Genomic DNA, 22,765 nt, shown 5'->3' with positions numbered 1-22,765 from the left:
TGAGAGAATTTGGTGTCATTTACGTTGTTCTTTTTTCATAATTACGTTGTGTGCCGTAATTTCTTTATTACCCTTTATGTAAAATATATGATAATGTGCTGTTATAAGAAATTAAGTCCTTATACACCTGGATATATAACGGATTGCGGTAGCTATGTAAAAACTTCACCATATCTGTTAAAATGCTTTTACAAACTTTATGAAGGATACAAATATTTCCCTTCATTTTTCAAAGGGGGTCACTTGAAATTTTCTTATTGCAACCCCTATCTCGTGACAGACATATCATTTGAAAGGTAAATTCAAAACAAACACAGTGAAATGAAAAAACATCTCTACGACGATCCTAGCAAAAGTTTATGGGCAAACAGTCCCTTGCATCTAAGGGTGTAAATTAAGTCCTGATACGCCTGGATATATTCCAAACGGATTGAGATATCTATATACAACCTTCACCAGACTTATTAAGTATTTTGTTTTTTTAATTATTATTTGAGGGTAACAAAAATGTAACCCCCTTTTCAAAAGGAGTAGAAGGGGGTAACTTTGAAATTTCAATTCATTGTCACTGTGTTTCTATTGAATAGACCATTAATATGATATGACAACCCCCCTTAAAATATTTTTATCTTTCAAAAGGTTCATACAAAGATTGTAATGGGCATGGTGAAAGTTTTACATCGATATCGCAATCAGTTTATAATATATCCAGGCGTATCAGGACTTAATATATACTCTGTATAATACAGTAGAGCCGGGGTGTGATTTCATGATCACGTTGTACACGGATATGTATAAACACATTGGTTCTAAGATCTGTGAGTCTTTGGTGCAGAACCTTTCGTTGTATTACATCGCATATACTGTCGACAATCTCAGACGTCCATTTTTTGAACCAAATTGTGTTTCACGGCTGATAATCATATGCATGGCACGCTCCTGGAGGGTACTTTGGAGAGCCATAGAGCGCATCTGGGCCTCTGCTCGCCTTTCACCGGAATACATTACGCTGATTGGCTACAATAAGCACGCGCAGGCGCAGGCGCAATGCTAAGTGAACTGACACACTGTCGCTGTCGACGCCGTGTGGGCGCGTGTTACATTTACATCACGTCTTCACTTTGGCAACTGGAATTCGCTCAGCTCAGCTGATAGTTTCTTTGTGATTGTTTCAGGGAATCAATCAGCTTCTGATAGTTTTTAACGGAAAACTCACATAAATCTGTTTTTCCGTTTGTGATGCAACTAATGCAACTATGTTGTTGTTGTCTCAAATAATTGCGATGAGCCTTGATTTGTTTTTTTAGAATAATAAATATGTTTGTGGCATATTTTCAGAATCGCTCTCAGATTTTATCTTTAATTTTTTATTGGATTCTGAAACCAGAATTAGTTGTTGTTTATCTTAGAGAATCTCGCAGCACACTTAATGTAAATTTTTTATAAATGGCGGACTGTATTGTTTCTCTCAGAAAATTGGACATCAGAACTAATCTTTAATTATAAAAAAAAAACACTATTTCTATGATTTATCTCAGAGAATCGCACAGAACCGATGTAACGTTTGTGAAAATGTGACCATGTTTTTTCTGAGAAAATCGTTTAGCAGACCTGACAGTTTCTATGTAATTAAACTTAGTGTATATGGATATTTCATCAGCTCATTATCTCCACTAATCTCGTGTTTTTGTAACATTTCTTTACTCTTTAATTTACTTTTAAATTCTTTTACGGCGTGTTACACAAAGTGGGATTGGGTGGCCAACACATATTTTATCACATATAATATTTCTTTTATACATTTTAAGAGAAGGTAATAATTATATTTAGACTTTAAAATATGGAAATTGTACTTTGGTTAAGTTGAATAACGTATTTTTGATAAATTACTCAGTATATTATTTAGAATACACACCAAAGATTTCAAACAAATAATGTTTTGTTTCAAATTTTCGTCTTGTGTATTTACTAGTAACCTAAAATTAAGTAGACTATTTATTTAGTAGCTTTTTGCAAAGACTACGAACATGACAATATAAGTAAGGGCTGCTATGCATTTTATGGTTAATGTGAAAATTTTGTGGCGTTATCGAATTAACTAAAGAATAGGTTCTTTTCCGTTAATTCACTACCATTAGTTTTAAGGTCCGGAATTCCGTTAATTCACTACCAATGATGTTTGTACTTAAATTAGATTAAATTTTGGTTTTCTTTAGCCAATTGTGTTAGTTAATAATAGTAAATACCTGGAATGAAGTGATTTAACGGAAAAGAACCAACTCGTCTTATCTTATCAGTGATAAACGCGCGCCGCTTATCTTTTGCCTGTAATGAAACCTGCGTTAGTTCTGTCTGAGTTTTGTGAGTTGATCTGGGCTTGGACTTTGCAAGCTCGAGTTCATTTTTTATAAAGAGCAAGCAGCGCAAAGCGCTGCGCAGCGGGCAAGAATCGCGTGGTATTGAATTAACGGAAAAGAACCAAAGAATAATACTAGTTAACTGAACAAAAATTAACTAACGAAGCTCTCGTATTCAAAAGTTGGACTTCTGTTAACGTTGGTTACTAGATATAATTAAAAATAGAGCTATATATTTTTTCCATTCAAATATGTTATAGGCATAAAACCATTTCCGGAAATTATGTATGTGGAAAGTAAACTTTTAAAAAGTTACATATAAGGCAAGTTAACACAGCGTGTGTTGGAATTAGGCAGGGCTAGGTCTAATAGTTTAGCCCACGAAAATTCAAATACGATTTTATTATTTGAGTGCAACATGCATTTAATTGTCACATATATGTAAAAGAAGCCGTCCAACGAAAACCGTGAAGCGTAACGTAACTCAATGGTAAAAAGTGAAATTGTTGGTTTTTATAAGTGTTTGTACTCTTTTAGACTTGGAGCTGAGTAAATGACATTCACTGTAATGACAACAAAGCCACCGGACTGATTGTACAAGTACGGGGCTGCACTAATGACTTCCAGGTCAAAAATCAACACGGCGTTGTCCCCCTCACAACAAACAGCTGTTATGTCACACTCTCACAGGAGGGCACTAACTGGTGACAACAGGAAACTTTGCTCCCAGACGATCTGTAAACTCGGGGAAAGTCGTGACTGTAAGTGCGAAGTGAGGTATTGTCTACAGGGAAGTGCAGCCAAGATCCGGCAGCTCAGCACCTGACACGACATTTAAAGTGACAGCGATAATTGAGAGTAATTACGTGGCGTTAGCAAATCCAGACTTCCGGAAGTCACGCTGCCCTTGTATACTACTTTTTATTACGCGATATAAGTAGGTTTAGTTATGTTACTAGCGGTACCAAAGTTACTATTTCGAGGGATGTTTTTTTTTTTTCGCCGAAGACGCAACCGATGTCTCACTGATGGACTTCTTCGGTGTCAGATCACGTTGGACGTTCTGGCATGTGATCTGAGGTCGGAAAAGTACCGATCGGAAATGCCCCTGGCCATCAGTGCGGGCTCAGGGAGCCCACACTTCTAGCGAAAAACAAACATTTCCTAGAGATAGTACTTAAATTCAAGCTATCTGAGTGTTCGTAAATGTTTACTTTTACTCTTTATATTTATAATTCCTATATATTTACCTACTTATACGTAGGACCAACGAGGTGTAGCCCTGAAGGATGTTAGTAATAAGGATATACCTATATGTGCATCAGGACCCTAAGAATGTTAATGTTAACTACAATCGGTTCAGTAGTTTTTACGTGACTGGATACTATTAAACACACAGAAATCAATAGATTATCATTGTACATTAATTATATCATCATTATTATAGTATGCATATAATCCTATACATATTACTATTTTAAATTAGAAAATTCTAGAGAAATTGAGATCTTTGAAAATCACAATTAAAAGCATTTTTTTTGAACATTTTATATATTTGCAAGATTTTACTAGCGATAAATCCATGATTCAATACTTGGCCTGACATAATTTTAAACAATATTTAAAATAAAAATATGTTACGATCATACAAAATGTTGTGCAGACTCTCCCAATGTAGCTATATCTAACCGATGTTAGATAACAAATAGTAGATAGGGAAAGAGTGGCCTCCGGATAATACAAATACCAAATATTTGATATATTTTCTAAATGATTGAAATCCTTCTCTCCCTCCACACATTACTCCTATCACACACTCACGTTGATTGTATTTCATACATAGTCCAAGAGCTGAGGACCTAGCCAATAATAAGCGCTTTTAAAGAAAATGTCCTAAATTCCCTGGTGGACATTTGTTTACCTCGTATGTGTTTATTTTATCCCAATATTGGATTTAAGTTATAATCCCTTACTGTATAATAAGTAGTTCTATTAATTTTCCCAACTCATATTGCATCGAAACAACAACGCAAATATAATGGTACGGAGGAATATGAGGATCTATAATATACTTGGCGATTTAAGTAAAGCTTTTAACATAACCTATTATCACATTCTCACGAGGACATACTATAATTATTTACTTTTGATAAATAGTTAGATTCTACTTGAAGGCTCTGTACATGGTGGGGTGACGCTGATTTACGTATTTAATGGTTGGTTTATCAGACTAAAAAACGTGATTTAAGAAAACAAATTTTATGTTTTTAACCATTTTGATGCCCTCCCATTTCGACCACACAAAAAATAACGCAGCTGACTATCGATTTCTTTTTTAGGTAAAGTCTTCTGTAGATTTAAAAAATCAGGTTGTGTGTAAAATGGTTCGTATAAAACACATGAGCAAAAGGGCAATATGTCCATAAAGAGATTAAACATTAGTGAAGTGAACAATCGAAAATCAGGCGACAAGGCAAAAACCGCGAGATTAATACTTAATGAAACAAGTTTTACAAACCCGACGTACAAGCGACACGACGGGTGTCACTGCAATGGAAGTAGCGTGCGTAACATAGGTCCGAAAACAGGTTTTATTTCGTGCAAGAGTCGTTTTCTCTATCATGTTCTGTAGGCAATGAATGTGCTGATTGGTGGTTTCTCAAACAGTTCAGAAGATACTACATATTACAAGCGGGCTGTAAGTGTGTTTCTGATAGTCGACTTCGGTAGCAACACGTGTCCCGTCGCCTGTTTGCCGGCAATTCAACGTTCCTGGGATACCATAAACTCTGTAACTGTCTGGAGTCTGTTCGAGGAACTACTGTTGTCTTGCAGGTCGGCTCCATCCCAGACAAGGCCATTTACTTTCTCCGCACGACAAGTACTTTTAAAGCAGATACTTGTGGATAAATGTCTGCTTAAAGCCACATTTAGTTGTGCCACCACGCAACTAGCAGCGGCTTATGCCATAATTACTGATGCTACCATAGTGGTATGTGCGCTGCACAAGAATACCATATTGCGCGTGACCTAAGAGTCTGCGCTGCTATGAGAACATTGCATAACAATGCGACGAAGGAAGGAAGAATCCTTAGTAGAAGGAAATTTATCTTGGTCGGTCCGTATTTTAAAATTCTTTAAGATCTTGAGAAAGAAACTATTACTTAATCGTTTTCTTTTAGTACAGCAGTCCTGTATTGGCTGAGCGTTAGCGAAGCCTGTCTTCTTGAGGAGCTGGAAAAATTGGTCAAAATGATATCACAAGAACGAAGTCGCCCATAAAATTGAAATGTTTCTCAAAACTTCAATTTTATATAGGTAACGTCGAGTTCTATGATGGTGTACGTCACTCCATGATATGTGTCTGAGCGTAAGCGAACATTTTTACACCACGGCGATCATGAAATAATCTCAGGATAAACTAATTTGCGAATAAATTAGTATAATCATATGATATTTTAACATAAAACATAGGCTATATGACTATAGAATTAAAATTTTGTCGTAAACTCAGTGAAGCCTGTTACACATTGTGAGGCGTATTCCTATCTTGTAATAGAAAAGCATTTTCAAATAACAACTATGAGCACACATATTTTATTTAGGCTAAAATTTTAGGAAAAGCTACAATTCAAAATTAAGCGTTTTTAAAGTTATAAGCCCATAGGGAGAATTGCAAAGGAATACAATATATTGCAATATTGCAAACTAAAATCATACATTGAGATAGGTCTAAAATTTAATTTAAAATTAACTGTTTTAATAGGTTCGTTAAATTTCAAAAAGCTAATAGACTTACTACTACAACCCTTTCCTGTAAGTTGCAAACCCTCTGGGGTCTGGGCAATAGATATTTTCGGTCTCTAGACATTTGGAAACTTCCAACCACAGGGAATTTAAGAGCTCCATGAGCTCTGGAAACTAAGGAATCTTTCTGATTTTGGAATTTTATGACCTCTGGAAGCTAAAAGAATTCGGCGTATAAAGAGACAAACGTAAAAATTTGATATTATTTTTTTAAATTCATGTATTCATAAAACTTGCAGAGCATTTCATTTCTTGGGATAGCATTTTTGGCAGCTAAACTTTCCCTTGTGTCCATATTGTGCCCCAAAACAGATGTTTTTTGTAATTTGTTTCATAAAGTGTCCATGTTAATTTATACAAGGTGTTCATTTGAAAACTTCAAGTTCGTATTTAAAGACGTATAGCCCAAGTATCAAAATTCTATAAACGGGAGTGTATAGTACTAGGGGGGGGGGGGCAAAATGATTATTTTCAAAATAGGGGTGCTCACCCATTACCCCTGTACCGAAAGCCAAAATTTTGAAATGGCAACTAATACCTTGTGACACCTCAGATTAAATCCCATAAAAGTGCTGTATTTTGGTAAAAAAATGAAATCGGCTAAGCCGTTTGGTATCAGCAGCCAATAATTTAATTTCTTACACAAAAATGTTATTAGTCTACAAACTACTGTACTAATGCTAATAACAACAAAATTACTCACAGAAATACTGTTGTAAATCCTTTGTAAATTTCAAATCAAATGTTCAAATTGGTAGCTATTGTTGTTCAAGCAAAAAATGAGCTATTTTCAAATTCTTGCCTAACCTTTCGAAAAGTTTTCTCTTGTTAAGCGTCTGCACTCAGCAGTGATCCTGTTTTTTCAAGAGTAAAACATGTGTTTTATTTTCAACAAGATGGAGCTCCTCCACATTATGCTCTTCCTGTGCAACAATAGCTAGATGCATATTACCCGGATCACTGGATCGGTAGAAGAGGATCAATTGAGTGGCCAGCAAGGTCTCCAGACTTAACACCCTTACACTTTTTTTATGTGCAGGGTTTTAAAAAAACCCGCAAGTGCTTGTCTTGATAATTCCCGAACAATTACAGGTACAGCAATAAAACTTGGTTCATCATTACTTCACCTATAAATCTAATCTTTAAAGGGGATTGCATGCAAGGAGCTCATGTAACTAATACAATTAAAAATGATAGTAACTTACTTACGACTTTATATGGATTAAACTAAACACGTACTGCAGATGTTCGTACTTCTGAGACCTACTATAGGTTATGTGTTTACTGTAAATAAACAAAACGTTTTCTCGTGAAATTACTTACTAATCGTAATTGTATTAAATTTATTAATTACAAAGTTTACAAGTTATAACATAATTTTATTTCAAAACTTTGAATGCACGCCAAACTTTATTTACAGTGTAGGCTTAAATTAGCTGAGTAGCTTGCGCCTTTCTTGTGGCTAACGTGTAGCATTCCGGCGGTGAGTTGGCAGCTACAGAAGCGAAGGTGCTAATCAGCGTTACCAGTAATAACTGCTATATTTACATATTATTGTACTGCGGTTATTACTCGTCACTGTGTCGTCAATTCTTTACACTATATTTACTCGTTCTGTCATATCAACGTTTTATTCTTGGAAACCTTTTCATTCACTATGCGTCACTTCCAAAATAGCTGCGAATCGTCACGCCCACACATTTACACATACTTATTGTGCAACTGTAAATCTTGTGTAGTAAAATACGAACGCACTATATAATAATATGGTAAATGTTGTATATAATGTAAAACTGCTTAGAAAAATATTATAAACACTGAAAGCCATAGATTACTATATTTTTTTGTAATGACTACCAAATTTTTAAAAGTACAGTTCTTAAACTTTAATAAAACCAACTTTTTTGGTTTTCAAATTGAATTATAACTTGTTATTATTTACTAGAAAATATACACGTACACGCTTTGTATGCCTAGTTCTGTTCACTATTCTTGCATATTTCTTTGACCTCTTACATATACCGTTGAAGTAATATTTTGACGTGACAACGTCTTAAATTATGTTGCGGCTCGGAGTCACTCATGAAAAAGTGTAACGCCCGGTAACGTTACGATGCCCGTCCAGTGGGTCCGCCGCACGGGATCCGCACGGGATAAAGCAGATAACTGTGGGTCCGCCGCACGGGATAAAGCAGATAACTATGTTTATTCGTGAAAATGTGGAGTGCTTAGATTCGTCATTTACAACAACTACAACAATAAAGGTAAATAATTGTACACTGATATTTCATTATCGTAAACTATGATTGATTGATTAATTGTTAGATTGACACAAAAGTTGAGAAACTGAGTTTATAGGTTATGTCATACTATTGACAAATGTTGATAGTGTTAAGTAAATTATTAGTTTAAATCACTCTGCAATCAATCGTAATTCAGTCGACTGAGAAGAAACAGCGCGTATTGCTAGTCAAACATTTAAAATAACAAATTATAACCTCTAACCTGTCATAACAGTGCGACCAAACAAACGAACTAAACCGACCAATCACCACGCGCGAAGTTAGAATTTAACTGTGTTTAGCAAGAATTTCAAATTCCAATTTTAGTAAATGTTTTATTCAACTTTACCATTTACAATAAAAATTTTTAATTAATTTCAAATTATGTACAATGTTTTAGTAAACAAAATATATTTCTATAGTTAAAATTTGTGCAATTCTTATTTTCATTCAATTCCTTGTTCCTATTGTGCAATTTAATAATATTCATATCAATAAATATTCTACCGAGAAAAAGATGTTGTCACGTAAAATCTTCGCCCGTAAAACCGACTTTACAGGCAACCATAATTTTTTTTTTAGTTAGAACATTGAGTCATAGTATTGTTTAAGATTAAACAACTCATATTCTCACGAGAAGTTGCAGTGATTTAAACTAGTATTTAGTAAATTCTTATAATCAGTCCCAAAAACCACTCTATAAGCCAATCCATGTACTCTCCCTAAATGTAATAGTTAATCAATTAGTGAGTGTGTTGTATTCACTGTCTGTCTCGAATCTAAACAATATTTTTTATAAAAATAAAGGACCCCGAATCGAAGTAATATTATAATATAATATAATAATATCAATTACAATCCTGAGTGTAAGTTAAAAAAAACAAGTAACCCCACATTAATGTGTACTACCAGAATATCAATGTAATTACTGTAGATCGAAGCTGCCTGATTTCATTCACAATATCAACACTAGCAATTGTGATTTTCTTTTTATAACTGAGACCTGGTTGGGTCCACGACAATTCTTACTTCGGAAATAGGTTGTCAAATTACAAAAGTATATCGTGGGACAGATCAATTTATACTAGTAACAAGAGTTCGGTAGGAGGTGTTCTGGTTTTACCTCATTTTTGGTTTCGTCACTCTGCAAAGAACCTGAGCAGCTTTCGTACTGGTCACAATGAACAATGTTTGTTCTCTTTTAGTTTGTGGGGTTTACATACCACCTAGTGAACAATTAACTAAATATAGTACATTCTGTGACGAATTTGAGCGGCTAACTGTGGAAACAAGAACTGAGTCTGGCAATATTTGTTTGTTATCTCATTTAAGCCTCAGCGTCAGCTATGCCGGCTTCGAAGTGCACTGTTTTTTTTGTCAAAGTACATGATTGGATCTCCCCGGGATTTGAACCCGTGATCTCTCGGTTAGGCAATATTTTTATAGCTCTTGATTTTAACCTCATCAGTGCTGCCAACCCCGATGCTTCAAAAACATTATTTGTGATATTGCCAACAGATATGATATGAAACAAGTCAATACTGTATTAAATGATAGAGGTTTGTCTTTGAATCTCATTGTTTACTTGCCATGTACGGTAGGGAAGGTAAGACATGCCTATAAAGATAAACTCCATCCTGCGTTGGACGTTATAATTACCTCTCCTGCTGTGCTGCAGAAGAACACTCGTGCATAGATATACAATTAATTATAATTAATGCAACGTTGGCAGGGTTAGGACCGAGATAAATTGTCTTGCGGAGGATCTGTGTCTGCGGCATAATACTGGCATTGTTAAGAAATTTAATCTCTTCATGCACATACTAAACTATGCTGTAAGGAAACACACTCCGTTTAAGCGTGTCGGTCTATTTCCCTTTCCTATTTGGTTTAACACAGATCTTAAAGCCCTTGTTATTGAAAAGAAGACTCTACCACAAAGTATATAAGTCAACTCGTCTTTACAATAATTATATGACATTCTCAAGAGTTCGATCCGCATGCAAATCTAGGTCAACGGAATGTTATATATCATATATTTCTCATGTTCATAGCATAATTCTTATTAATTCCAAGACCTTTTGGAGTCATTTGAACACCCTGAACAGATCATCTGCCCCATCCAGAATTAAACTGGTAGCTAAAGAGTCATCTGGTTCTAGGACTATGGATAACATAGCTTACCGCTTGTCACTTCTATGATGTCCATAATAGTTTATCTTCAGCTGTTCCTTAGTATCCGGATAAAACTGGCAACGGTCTTATTGCTTGTATCGAAACTTCGAAAAAAAAATTGAAGGAAAAGCTCGAGGGTCTTAATGTTTCCAAGTGTTGCGGTCTAGATGGAATACCTGCTTTGGTCCTCCATAGATGTAGTGACCTTCTCTGTATTATTCTCTCTGATGCAGGGAGTTTTACCTTCTTACTAGCAAACATCATTCATAGCGCCGATCTTCAAAGCTGGTGTCCTTATAATGGTGGCCAGTAACTACCGAGCTACAACCATTCAGTCACCTATTACAAAAATATTTAAATCTTTGGTTTTGAAGGGACTAGGTCCTTTACTTGGAGATCTCACAGCATGGTTTTATCAATGACAGGTCTACGGTTACAAACCTAGTCATTTTTTACATACTCATCTATTGATAATACGATCCCAAGTTAATGCCTCAAGTTGATGTTCCTCGCTTTCGACAAGGCGAGTCATGATCTACTAATTGCTAAACTAAGAAAATCGTATGGTATTGTTGGTCGACTTATTTTATGGATGAATCAAATTACTTAAGGAATAGATATTCTATAGTCAAGTTTGCTAATTCTGAATCTGTGCCAGTGAAGGTTTTGTCGAGGGTTCCTAAGGGATTACTCTTACGGCCATGTATATTCATAAATGATAGGAGAAGTCATAAAATCTGAATAGTTGTTGTTAGGATGATGAGAAATTATTTAAGGCTATCAGAGATGAGAATGATGGTGTATCCCTCCAGAAATCGTAAAATTGCATTAAAAAATGGTGTGAGAATAATTTAATGAACTTAAACGTCTCTAAGTGTAATATCTCTTTCACAAGACGCGAGTCTACTATTCTGATTGACTGCAAACTTAATAGATTCTCTAAAAACAGGTGTCAATTAGGGATCTTGGAGTCTATTGGAACTCTTACCTGGCTCCGGTCTCTCTCTCTCTCTCTAAAAAAATGCAAAATCTTTTGGATTGAAACTGTCCACTCTTGTCTTCTGACATGGATTGATAGATTCTATTCTGAAGCTTAACCTGCTATGGCGTGGTATTTAAATGTGATCGTTTATTTAACTCCATGGAGAATTCCCTCAGTATTTTTGCAATATTGAGCTTACTATTCATATACAAATACACATTCCGTCGCTATTATTCGTTTATAGACATAGTACACTTTGTAGTATTATACTATACATGATAGTTTTTAAATTTTTATAATGCATCATTGGCAATCCTGTTTAGTCCTAAACCTCAGCTGTTATTGATGACAATACTCTCATTCCAGCAGACTAAGTGTCAACTGAAAAATGTGTAAACACGAACAGTTTACAAACTATAAAATAATGACAAAGTTTTGAATAATTATGTGTGCTATTTGTTTGTAATGTTTTTTTAAGACATTTATATATTGATTCCTTGAAAAATGGCTGAACCAGGAGAAAAAAAGGAAGAAGAATCCAAGAAAATAGTGCACACTTACCCTCTTGTACGAGTAAGTAGGTTGAAAGAAATAACCTGTACATGCCAAAACTTTATATGTCTTGTATACACTATTCAAATTATTTTATAAAACCGTCAAGACAATGAAAGTTGCTACTGTCATTGTATAATAAATGTATGAGGAATAATTTAAAATAATGATTTGTTATCAGTTTATTTGCTTCCGACAGGTAATGTATGTACAATTGATATTTGTTACTATAATAGGCCTAATAGGAATAATAAACCATCCCCCAATTTCAAAGAAAATTCCAATGACAGATTGGATTGTAGTATGAAATTAATTTAAATGGGTGAAAGTAACAATTCATTGGCAAATAATTACACATTTTGCAGAACTATTGTGTACAGTTTCTACAACATCTTATACTACTTTTCTATTCTTTTAATTTAGATGCTATGACATATTATAATTGAAAAGAAAATTAAATTAGGCTAGGCATAATAATTTATCTTTGAACCAGTAGTGATCAGACTGATATAAAGGGTAGACTTAAATAAGTGGCCTGCACTCGTTATTCAATTGCTATTATAGAATAGTTCGATTGTTTGTATCCAAAGGATAATTTGATATTACAATTTATTTAACTTATCATATGATTTCAACTTATTAGTTATAGTAATTTTAATGTAAACAATAAAAAACAACAAGAAGTAACTAATATTTTGAGTCTTTGAAAATGGCGATGAATATGAAGAAAATATGTAAGATATTTCTCACAAGTGACGATATTTGATTAAGTAGCATCAACATGTGGGTTTGGCTTCTGGTAACACATGGGGAGAATTCTTTCCAAAAAATTTGACAAAAGCTGTTACTTATTGATATCAAGCTAGGCAAGTTACACAAATATTGTAAGGTTTATTTGATATCTAAGTCTACGCCATAGTGGGTTATTGTTGTTTTGTAATGTTATTATAAAATTTGTGTATTTAAAATTGTAATGTATGAAATTCTTCTTGTTACGGTAATTCATTATAACTCTTATTGTCTACGATTTTTACATACATCGAAGTTTGGATAATATATCGAATTGTTCGATAATAGCAATCGAATAACGAGTGTAGGTCGCTTATTAATAAATCCCCGATATAAATACTTCCTTGATGTTTAAAAGTAGGTCTTCCAGATAACAATTAATTCTTTTATAAAAGTTATATATTTGATGCTTTTGAGTTTTTTAGAATTCTATCCACGTTTCCAATCTCTTAACTCTAAAAGTTTAAACAGTTATACAAATTTTTAAAAGGCATGAGAATTACAGTCTTCTTTTGTTCTGAGCATTACCACTAATCTGAAACCAGAATGAACAATTTATTAAATTAAACTATCTGACTCTGAGGTTTTGTGGGATCAAATATCTGTGTTGGTGCATCTTGCAATTTCTTTTACTTGGAGATAATGACCACTTCAGAGATTATTTCAATACAAGTTAAAAACATTAGTCCAAGAATAATAGAAAACTCTTACAAACACATATAAAAGACTTAAGCAATAATTATAGATGTTTGTAACATAAGATGATACTTTGTAAAAGCTCCTTTCTTATTGGATTTTATTAATTAAATTAAAAACAAACACTCCAATAAATAATTAAATTGGATTATTGTTACTAGTGTGTTTGTTTTAAAATTGATCAAGATGATACTTCTTTTTTAAGTGGTTTAATTAGGAAGTCACAAAAGCAAACGTTTTAGGTAGAGATCAAAATTTAAAATTACAATATAGGCTTCCTAACTTCTTAACAATTTTCTCATCAGAATATAGAGTAAACTTTAGACTATCCAATAAGTTGACCAAAATGTGTTTACCGCAGAGCAGCAAATTTACTTAGATAACCCATAAAATTGTAGATAATAAGTGGGGAATAGCCAACTTTATTATTGATCGACAGTTTATTCTTCTACTATTTTTGTCACTTTTAATAAGTTTCCAGTAATTATAACTCCATTAAATCACTGTAATATTTTAAAGTATTTTTAAACTTTCAAAACTTATTTTAGTATGCTACATTTAAAAAAATGTTAGTGCAGAAGCTATGGATAATCTGCAAAGCAGATAAGTAAACTGTCTTTATATTAAGGAGGATTTATTGTACAACACTGTCAAAGTTGGACGTGCTAGCTGTAATAGAAGACTTTATAGCTAATATTCTAGCATTATGTGAGGTTAATGTTTTCTAAATAAATTTGGATGCATAATATAGCTGCATATTAATTTATTGTTTAATGAATTTATGAGAAAGAGTATTGATTTTAGAAAAAACACTATTCAAAGTATTGACAAAAATAGAGAAATACTATTATTGTTTTTAATTGAGAAAAATGACACAACAAGTTAGGTATAAAACAAAATTCTGAGATAAAGTGGTGTTTGTTTTTACAGTTTCACAACGGATTGACGTGTTGTACGACTATAAAGTGAATTTAAAAAATTAATTATTTGCAATACAAGAAGTAGTAATAAATATAAGGTAACCAAATCACCATCTTAATTTATTTGCTAAGAATCCTCTGTACTTTGGGTGGAAGTTGTACAATAATTATACCAAATTATTATATAAGTTTAAATGAAAATCAATTCAAGGAAGAGTTAAAGCCATTATTGATTTATAATTCTTTTTATTTTGTACCAGAATTCGTTTATTTAATTTCGACTGATTAAAAAGCGTAGTAATATACTAAAAGCAAGTTGGTTAGATATAACTGTAAGCTAGTGGTCTGTATTTTTAGGTTTTGTATTTTAGGGTAGTTATAGTAAAAGTTTTGCAATTATGACAAATCACCTGTCCAAAATAAATGTTCACATTGTGCTTGGATGCAATGTGCCAATAAATAATGTCTGTAACATGTTATATTTGGAACATTAGTTGTGCTAGAAATATATTTTGGAAAAAAACCAGAAATAGAGTATTATATGACTACAGTTCATTTGTAGCGTGCGACATGTTGGGTTAAAACATGACCTCATTGTTAGTTCATTCTTTTGAGAAACTATAATGATATGTGCACCCATAGATGCTTAAAAATGTTTTCTACAAAATCAAACACTTCAAGTTTTTTGGTCTTAAAATAATTAATTACATCTCTGAAATCTATGTGATTTTTTTTTTATAATGATAATTAATAGTATAATAATGAATGATACTACTACTAGCTACCTGGTCTTAAATGTTTTGGCGATTCAGTGAGACACTGGTTGGCTTTTCCTAAATGGTGTTTAAAAAACAACAATAATACATTCAATTATTTGGTTTATATCTGAAAAATTTGACGAGATATGGTTTGCAAATACAATAGAACTAATAAAATACAATTTGCAAAAGCAAGTGACAATAACAATAATGCGCAAATGCAATAGAACTGATGAGATATGGTTTGCAAACTTTTTCCCCTCTATCGTTGTAAATAATCAATCAATGTCAGTTTGAACTTGGGCTTCTGACACATTTAATATTTTGTTATTTTAGAACAAGAATCATTTGTTGTCCAACCAACATTAAAAGGAAAATTCTTTATTGATTTTCTCAGGATTTTTCCTTACCCTATAATTTTCTCAGCTGCTCCTTCTCTAATTAGTGTTGTGGTTTTTGTGGAGTTTACTTTATTTGGTGTATTTTATATTTTTGGGTGTGATAAATAACTAATAATGTTTATCCATTTTTTCTTTATTTAATTTGACAATTAGAACATTGTTTGATTGTGTATACCTCTTGAATATTATATCACATTATACCATTAATAAGAGTGGAAAATCAATACCAAAAATTGAATTGTAGAATAACATTTCAATCAGCGGTCAAAACTGTGTAATAAATCCAAATAAAAAAGTTATCAATATTCAGATATTTTAGATATTTCAGATATCAAACCTCTGATATTAGTATCTCGGTGTAATTATTGATGCAAAACTCAAGTGGGAACCTCACGTTAATTGTATGAAGTCCAAATTAAGGAAATTAATTTATATATTTCGTCAATTAGGTCAAATTCTATATTATAATGAGTTAAAAACAGTTTACTTTGCGTATGTACAGTCCATTTTACAATACGGTATCATCGCATGGGGAGGGGCCTATAAAACTACATTAGAACCATTAAATGTTATTCAAAAAATCAATAATAAAAGCAGCTTTTAATAAACAAAGACAATATTCATCTACTCTGTTATTTATGGAGACCGATATTTTTACAATTAGGCAGTTATTTATTAGGACTGTACTGGTCTACACCTACTCTCATAAAGATGCCGTCCTCACCCCTATTGTTCACAGTTACCCTACAAGAAACGCTGCGAGTGTGGGCTTGCAGGTCCCTTTAATTAAACTGTCTATTAACCTCACTAACGCATACTATGTCGCCAACACACTGTACAGACACTTGCCCTAGGTTATAAGGGACCTGCAGGACGAGCCTGTTAGTGGCTTCAAGCGGCTGGTCACTGCCTGGCTTCGTATGATCGGTCCGGACAGTGCTGAGGCCCTCCTCTCCCCCACTTACCGTTACCAATGAAAACAACGAAATCATTGCTTAGTACTAACTTTACCGATACAGTCATTAACTTCCACTCATCACTGTCATCCGTGTGTGTCATCGTCTCTGAGATAATGTATTTTTTGTTTGTCCATCTTCATTTGTTTTTACTGTGTTTGATTTAAATGCGTGCTAAGACAGCATATTCTAGAATTTTTGTGTGATTCTGATTAAATGTTATACTTTAAATTATGTATAGACTGTCAAGTTTTTATTTTTTAGTTAAAGATTCCTTTAGTTCATTTCTGTTTTTATTTATTTATTTTTCATTAACATATAGCATTTCTTATTTTATTATTAATACTTTGTACATTCTAGATTTGAACTGGACAGCATGCACAGACTTTGTTCTATGTGCTGTCAATTTTCATGCATTAACATGTACAAGTGTTGGAAATTTGTTTTTGAAAATAAAATTTATTTGAGTTGAGTTTGAGTTGATATTTTATTGTGATCATGAACAAAATGGACAAACATGGTCCTTCCTGCTCATGCATGCTTCACTGGGCAAAATAGAATAAATTCAACTCTTATGTACCAGTGGCCTAATCTTTCTCCAACAGTGCTAATGATTCCTACAGCCCTGTTTAGAACAGAAGCTCTATTGTTACAATTGCAACAAATCGTGTAAGTAATTTACTGAGACATTAAACTTTTAAAAGAACTAAAATACATGACAGTTCTGTCTCAACCACCTTGGAACTAAAATCAGGGTTATTTCAATTTTTTAAATTTTATATGCTTTCCCATTTCATGGAATGTTGGCGTTTCATTTCAACACATGCGTTTTAATGCTTTATTTCATTATACAAAGGAGTTTGATACTCCAAGACTCCATTGCTCTCATTGTTTCAAGTTAATCAAATCAAATCATTTATTGCCATTGGTCATCAATATGAAATAAGCATAGTCAAGTGCAATGTTCAGTGACAATAATACAATATGCATTTTGTCAATAATGTATAAAAAATATAAGTGAAGTTAGTGTAGGTTAGATTACATAAAGTTATTTGTTTTTTAAAGTTATTTTTACATCACTATTTAAAAACTCTTGAATAGTATAAGATGGATTGTTCTGCTACCAGATAATTAAATTATTCTTATTAAAACTATTGAGTGGAGCAAACTGAACAGAATTATGTAACTTGTTGAAAAATGATACAAAATTTATTTTGTGTGAGGAGCCAGTTATTACTAATCTGTGAGAAATATTAAGTTTACATTTATTTCGTGTAGAGTGGGAGTGAATGTTATGTCTGGTGGAAAACAGATGTAGTTTAGATTTAGTAAATGTTAAGATATGATCAATTTAAAGGTTAATGACTATCAGAATTTTGAGCTGTATAGACAGAGAGCAGCAGTGATCCAAAAGGCCTGCTTTACAGAGTGTTCTATTACCTTTTTTTTAGATTAGCAGAATTTTGAAATTGTAGTAGAACCGCCTCATAAAATCAAATCATATATAATGTGTGATTGAAATAATCCAAAGTAAATCACCCTGAAATATTCCACAGAGTCAATCTCTCTTAATTTCCATAGAAATACTACAGAATGGGTTCAAGTTCCATCATGTTGGATGGTGAACACAAGTTGCCCTAATTATTTAATGATTATAACTAACAACTACTACTGGTTGGTAATTTTTCCAACACAGAAAAAAGGTTGACGACAAATTTAATATCAGCAACACATTCTCTCAAAACTTTGCAAAAGTAGTCAACATTAATTGTCCGACAACAACAACCATGTAAAGACGTCTTATAATGTTGAAGTGAGTCAATTTATGTTGACAAATGTCTTAAATTAAATCTTTTTTCCAGGATTGAGTTTTTTGAGATATTGGTTACTTTGGTTTTTGTTTAGTTAAAACTTAAGCTACCTCTCTATTCTGGTTAACTTGTTATAAATATTTTTTAAGTTTAAAGATGATCTACTTTGCACACAAAAGACTTATTTTTTAAAGATTTTACACTATAAAGAAAGTTTATCTTATTCTGTATCATTAATAAAAGCTGAGAGAAATTATCTGATTTTTCTGTTCAAACTCATTGTGTTTTCTGTTCTTAGAATTGTGATATGGGAGATGAGATGAGAACGGAAGCCATGGAACTATGTGTCACGGCGTGTGAAAAGCATGCGGCCAATAATGAGGTGGGTATCATAATCCTGTTTTATCTTTAGTCGGATGAAATGAAATTAAGTTCCAACCCATATACTGCCAATGTCCTATATTAATGTATGAAATCACACCAAAAATATCACTGTTAATATACTTGGGACATTAAGTTACAACATATCGATCTCTAACACATGTTATAGTTTAACATTCTTATGTTAAATCAGTTAAAATTGTTTTGCACATATGGATATCTAAGAGAAACCTGGTATCTTCACCATAATTTTGTGTATGCTACTTAAAATTTTGAAGTTTGTTTTTGACAATGGAAGGATTGTGAAGGAAACAAGAATTTCTGGACATTTTCTATAGTTCAGTGATACAAAATTATCAACCTTTAATGATATCAAAAATTATTAACCTTTGAGATAGTGAAGGAAACAGGATTTTTCACTGAACAATGGCAAATGTCCGGAAAAGTCCTGTTTCCTTCACTACCTAAAAGGTTATTAATTTTTTCAAAATTATCTTTGTTAACCTGTCGATTGGACAGTCTCTACTGTACATGTTTTGTTGTGTTTTTAATTAGATAATTGAATTATAAAGAATATAACAAACTAATTATAGGCATATCTACAAAGTTGTAGATTTTATAAATATTTTTGTGAATGGTGGAAAATTGCTGAAATAGATCTGACATTTTTCAGCTGTACTTTGGAAAAATTTATGTTATATTTAGGAAACAGTTTATTTTTGTTCAATCACTAAAATGGTTAAAAGTACACAAAAGTATTATTTTCCGTATGACCCTTTTTACTTCCTACCTGGAATAACTAGTGTGAAATTCTATTTTGGCTCTATATAAAAATAATTTAGTTGCTATTTTTCTTATTTAGTAACAAAGTTTTGGATACATTTTTTATAAAATTCCCTCTTTTTGTTAGTGGGCAAAAAAGAGTGATTTTTATGCTTGTCTGTTTTGTTCTGTAGTTTTCAATTTGAAAGAGGAGGTGCTAAAAAATGTTTTTAGAAATTAGTTAGCAAAACTTTTTCCAGCCCACATGGATTTTTTACTCATACTTCTCTGACAATTTAGTAAAGCTTAAATTTTGTTTTAAAGAGAAACACATATTTTCCACTCACAGTCATTAGCACTGTACGTAAAGCAAGCCAACGTTAACCAAGCCAACGTAAACCAGCCTTCTGGAGCCACTGACCGCAAATATTGAGTTATTGAGTAAAAGGGTTGGATGATAGGTTTAATTTACTGTGAAGAATGACTGTTAGAGTGGGTAGGGTTCCCTTACTGTGAAAGGTGTTTTTAAGCTTAAACATAATTAAGTACCGTTTCCCCTACCCGCTTTGACTGAATGAAGCATCTTGACAGAGCTGGCCTCCCCTTCTCTCAAGGTGGTATAATTGAAATATGCCTGTTTTCTCTCCATGTTGGATGTAACTTGGAATCTCAGCAGGATACGGTCCCAACCCCCATCATTACTTACTCGTATCTATCTAGAGTATTCTGTCCCTCCAGAAGGCTTAGCAAGGGTCCTTTTAGGACTAAGTGCAATACTTTGGTATTATCCAGAGACCACCCTGTCCCTATCTACTGTTATATGAGTAGTTACAAATACATACGTACGTCTTATAAATATAAAACGTAAAGTTAACATTTACGAGGCCCCAAGAGGCCTGGGCTTAAATTTAGGTACTATCTCGAGGGATGTTACCCTTTTTTCTCCAGAAGTGTGGGAAATGAGTTCCCAAATCGTCAAACTTTTCAGACTCCACATCACGTTGAACAATCTGGCGTGTGATCTGAGATCGGCAAAGTACCGATCGGAAATGCCCCTGGCCATCAGTGCGGTCTTCGGTCGCGCCTTTGGCACTTCTGACAAGACAAAAAAAACACCCCTTGAGATAGTATCCTTGTTCAATCTCAGATCACGTGAGGGCTCATAAGGGTTAACCTTAACCTTGGTACTACTAGTAACATATTTATGATAACCTAACTTTACCTGCTTTTATCACACAATAACGAGTAGTAGATAGAGTGGCCTCCAGATAATACCAAAGTACCCTAAGTGTAATAGAGGTATCTCAGCTTCTTATCCCAAGTGAAAACCAAAAATCCAAGCAAATTTTCTAAACTTTTTAGGCTTTCTCTTTGAATCACTTGATTTATTTTTAGATCAACACTAAGTAATATGAAGAAACTCTTTAGGATTGGATTACGGTGATCTTGAGTACACAGATTTTGAGCCCAGTTAGACAGAATTTGTGTTGTTATGTTGCAATTTAGTTTTTTTTTCTTTAGAAGTTCGGCATTATTTCAGGATTTCATGTAATTCAGCTTTTAATTATTCCAGGCAGCAGCCAGGATGATCAAAGAAATGATGGACAAGAAATTTGGACCGTCATGGCACGCTGTGGTTGGCGAAGGTTATGGTTTTGAGATCTCATATGAATGCAAAAGCCTTCTATACATGTTTTTTGGAGGAAACGTTGCCATATGTATATGGAAATGCTCCTAACGTACGCATTTACTTTTATCGCTACCTGACCAATGCAGTATTATTATTATTACTATTATTGTTCAATTTATACTAATTTGAATAATTGCCTATTCATTATTAGTTGCCATATACATTGAACTGTTAAATATCACTATTCAATATTTGTATAGATGACATTCAAATTTTTTTCTTTTGAATAAAAAGCATTACACCAAAATGTTAAATTATTAGCACTATAAATTGTATTTTTGTAAATTGTTGTATTGTTTAGTATGCGTTGATTTAGATTTTTATAAAAGTATTTGTAATAAACTGTAAATTTTTGAATCAAATTCAATTTTTTTTAGTGAACAGTGGGAAATTTAGCTTGAGGTTCTTATATTTGAAGTTTTACTTCACTTATAGTTTTATAAAATAAACTTCACTATATAATTTAATACATTTAGTTTGTATTCTTATACTCATTTTATATCTTTATTTAAATTTCATACAAAAAACATTCTGTAACACAACATGAGTATGCATCCAGGCATTTTTATTATCTACCATATCAAAAATAATGATTTTATTTTCTCAGCTTACTGTTTTATAAAGTAACAATTTTTATTTAGCTCTTGTTCGTATGTATTGTGAATAATTCTACTGTTAAATATTTTTAGTTTTACATCCAAAAGAAACTATAGTATAAGCAAGAGTTACTTTTGTATTTAATTTGTAAGTTTTTGAAATAATTGGGATAAATACGTACATATGACATATTACAAATATGTACATATAACGTATTAAAAATATGTATTATTTATGTCCCAAAAGATAGGTGTCCCAAATGTCCTTCATAGTCCTTCCTAACATATCATGAACTTTGAAAAGTAACATAATAATACTGCCACATTATAATGTGATATTCTATGGACTTAGGAATATCACATAGTCCAAGATAGGACTTGAAAGTAATTTTTGTAAATTAAAAAAGTTTGTAATGCTTCTAACAAGTTTAGAGAGTAGCTATTTGGACTTCCACATAACTAAAAGTAATGTGGAGAAGGGAGGACATTGGATATATGTGCCTGTTTTTTATATATATATATATATATATATATATATATATATATATATTTGTTTCTAATAAATAAGGAGAAACAATAATGCCTTCCACAAGTTTGCCTTTTACATTCCAAGTAAATTGTAACAATATAGTATATATTTAAAAACAATTATTTATTTTATCAAAGTGTATAAAAGTTTAGCTGATTTTTCATTTAAATTAATATAAAATTTGAGTATTAACACAGCGTTAATCATGCTCATTTTCAAATGCTGTTTCTTAACAGACAATCTCAAAAGCCAAGCTTGAAAACATCAACAGAAATAAAATTTAACGTACTTTATTACTAAATATTTTACTTATTGTTAGAA

The 22,765-nt window shown here is 32.7% G+C and overlaps 1 protein-coding gene across 2 annotated transcripts; it reads left to right on the top strand.

Annotated features, from left to right (window-relative positions):
- Positions 1-11,975: 11,975 nt before the first annotated feature.
- Positions 11,976-22,444, top strand: LOC124367749 (dynein axonemal light chain 4). 2 transcript variants are annotated; one of them, XM_046824832.1, is made up of 3 exons: positions 11,976-12,176; positions 18,785-18,868; positions 21,203-22,441. In XM_046824832.1, the coding sequence occupies exons 1-3, from the start codon at positions 12,108-12,110 to the stop codon at positions 21,365-21,367; spliced, it is 318 nt and encodes a 105-aa protein (XP_046680788.1). In that variant the 5' UTR covers positions 11,976-12,107; the 3' UTR covers positions 21,368-22,441. The 2 variants fall into 2 exon arrangements, with proteins under 2 accessions (XP_046680788.1, XP_046680789.1); XM_046824833.1 differs by lacking the exon at positions 11,976-12,176 and adding an exon at positions 12,190-12,354 and having other exon boundaries at positions 21,203-22,444.
- Positions 22,445-22,765: the final 321 nt, after the last annotated feature.

Source organism: Homalodisca vitripennis, chromosome 8 (assembly GCF_021130785.1).
Source record: "Homalodisca vitripennis isolate AUS2020 chromosome 8, UT_GWSS_2.1, whole genome shotgun sequence".
NCBI lineage: Eukaryota > Metazoa > Arthropoda > Insecta > Hemiptera > Cicadellidae > Homalodisca > Homalodisca vitripennis.
The sequence above is the reverse complement of the archived record's forward strand: the minus strand, read 5'-3'. Positions and strand labels throughout refer to the sequence as shown.

Excerpts from the sequence above, each read along its gene's own strand:
- LOC124367749 (XM_046824832.1), top strand. The coding sequence starts at position 12,108 with ATGGCTGAACCAGGAGAAAAAAAGGAAGAAGAATCCAAGAAAATAGTG. Across the intron at positions 12,177-18,784 it reads ACACTTACCCTCTTGTACGA|AATTGTGATATGGGAGATGA; the intron begins GTAAGTAGGTTG and ends TTCTGTTCTTAG. Across the intron at positions 18,869-21,202 it reads AGCATGCGGCCAATAATGAG|GCAGCAGCCAGGATGATCAA; the intron begins GTGGGTATCATA and ends TAATTATTCCAG.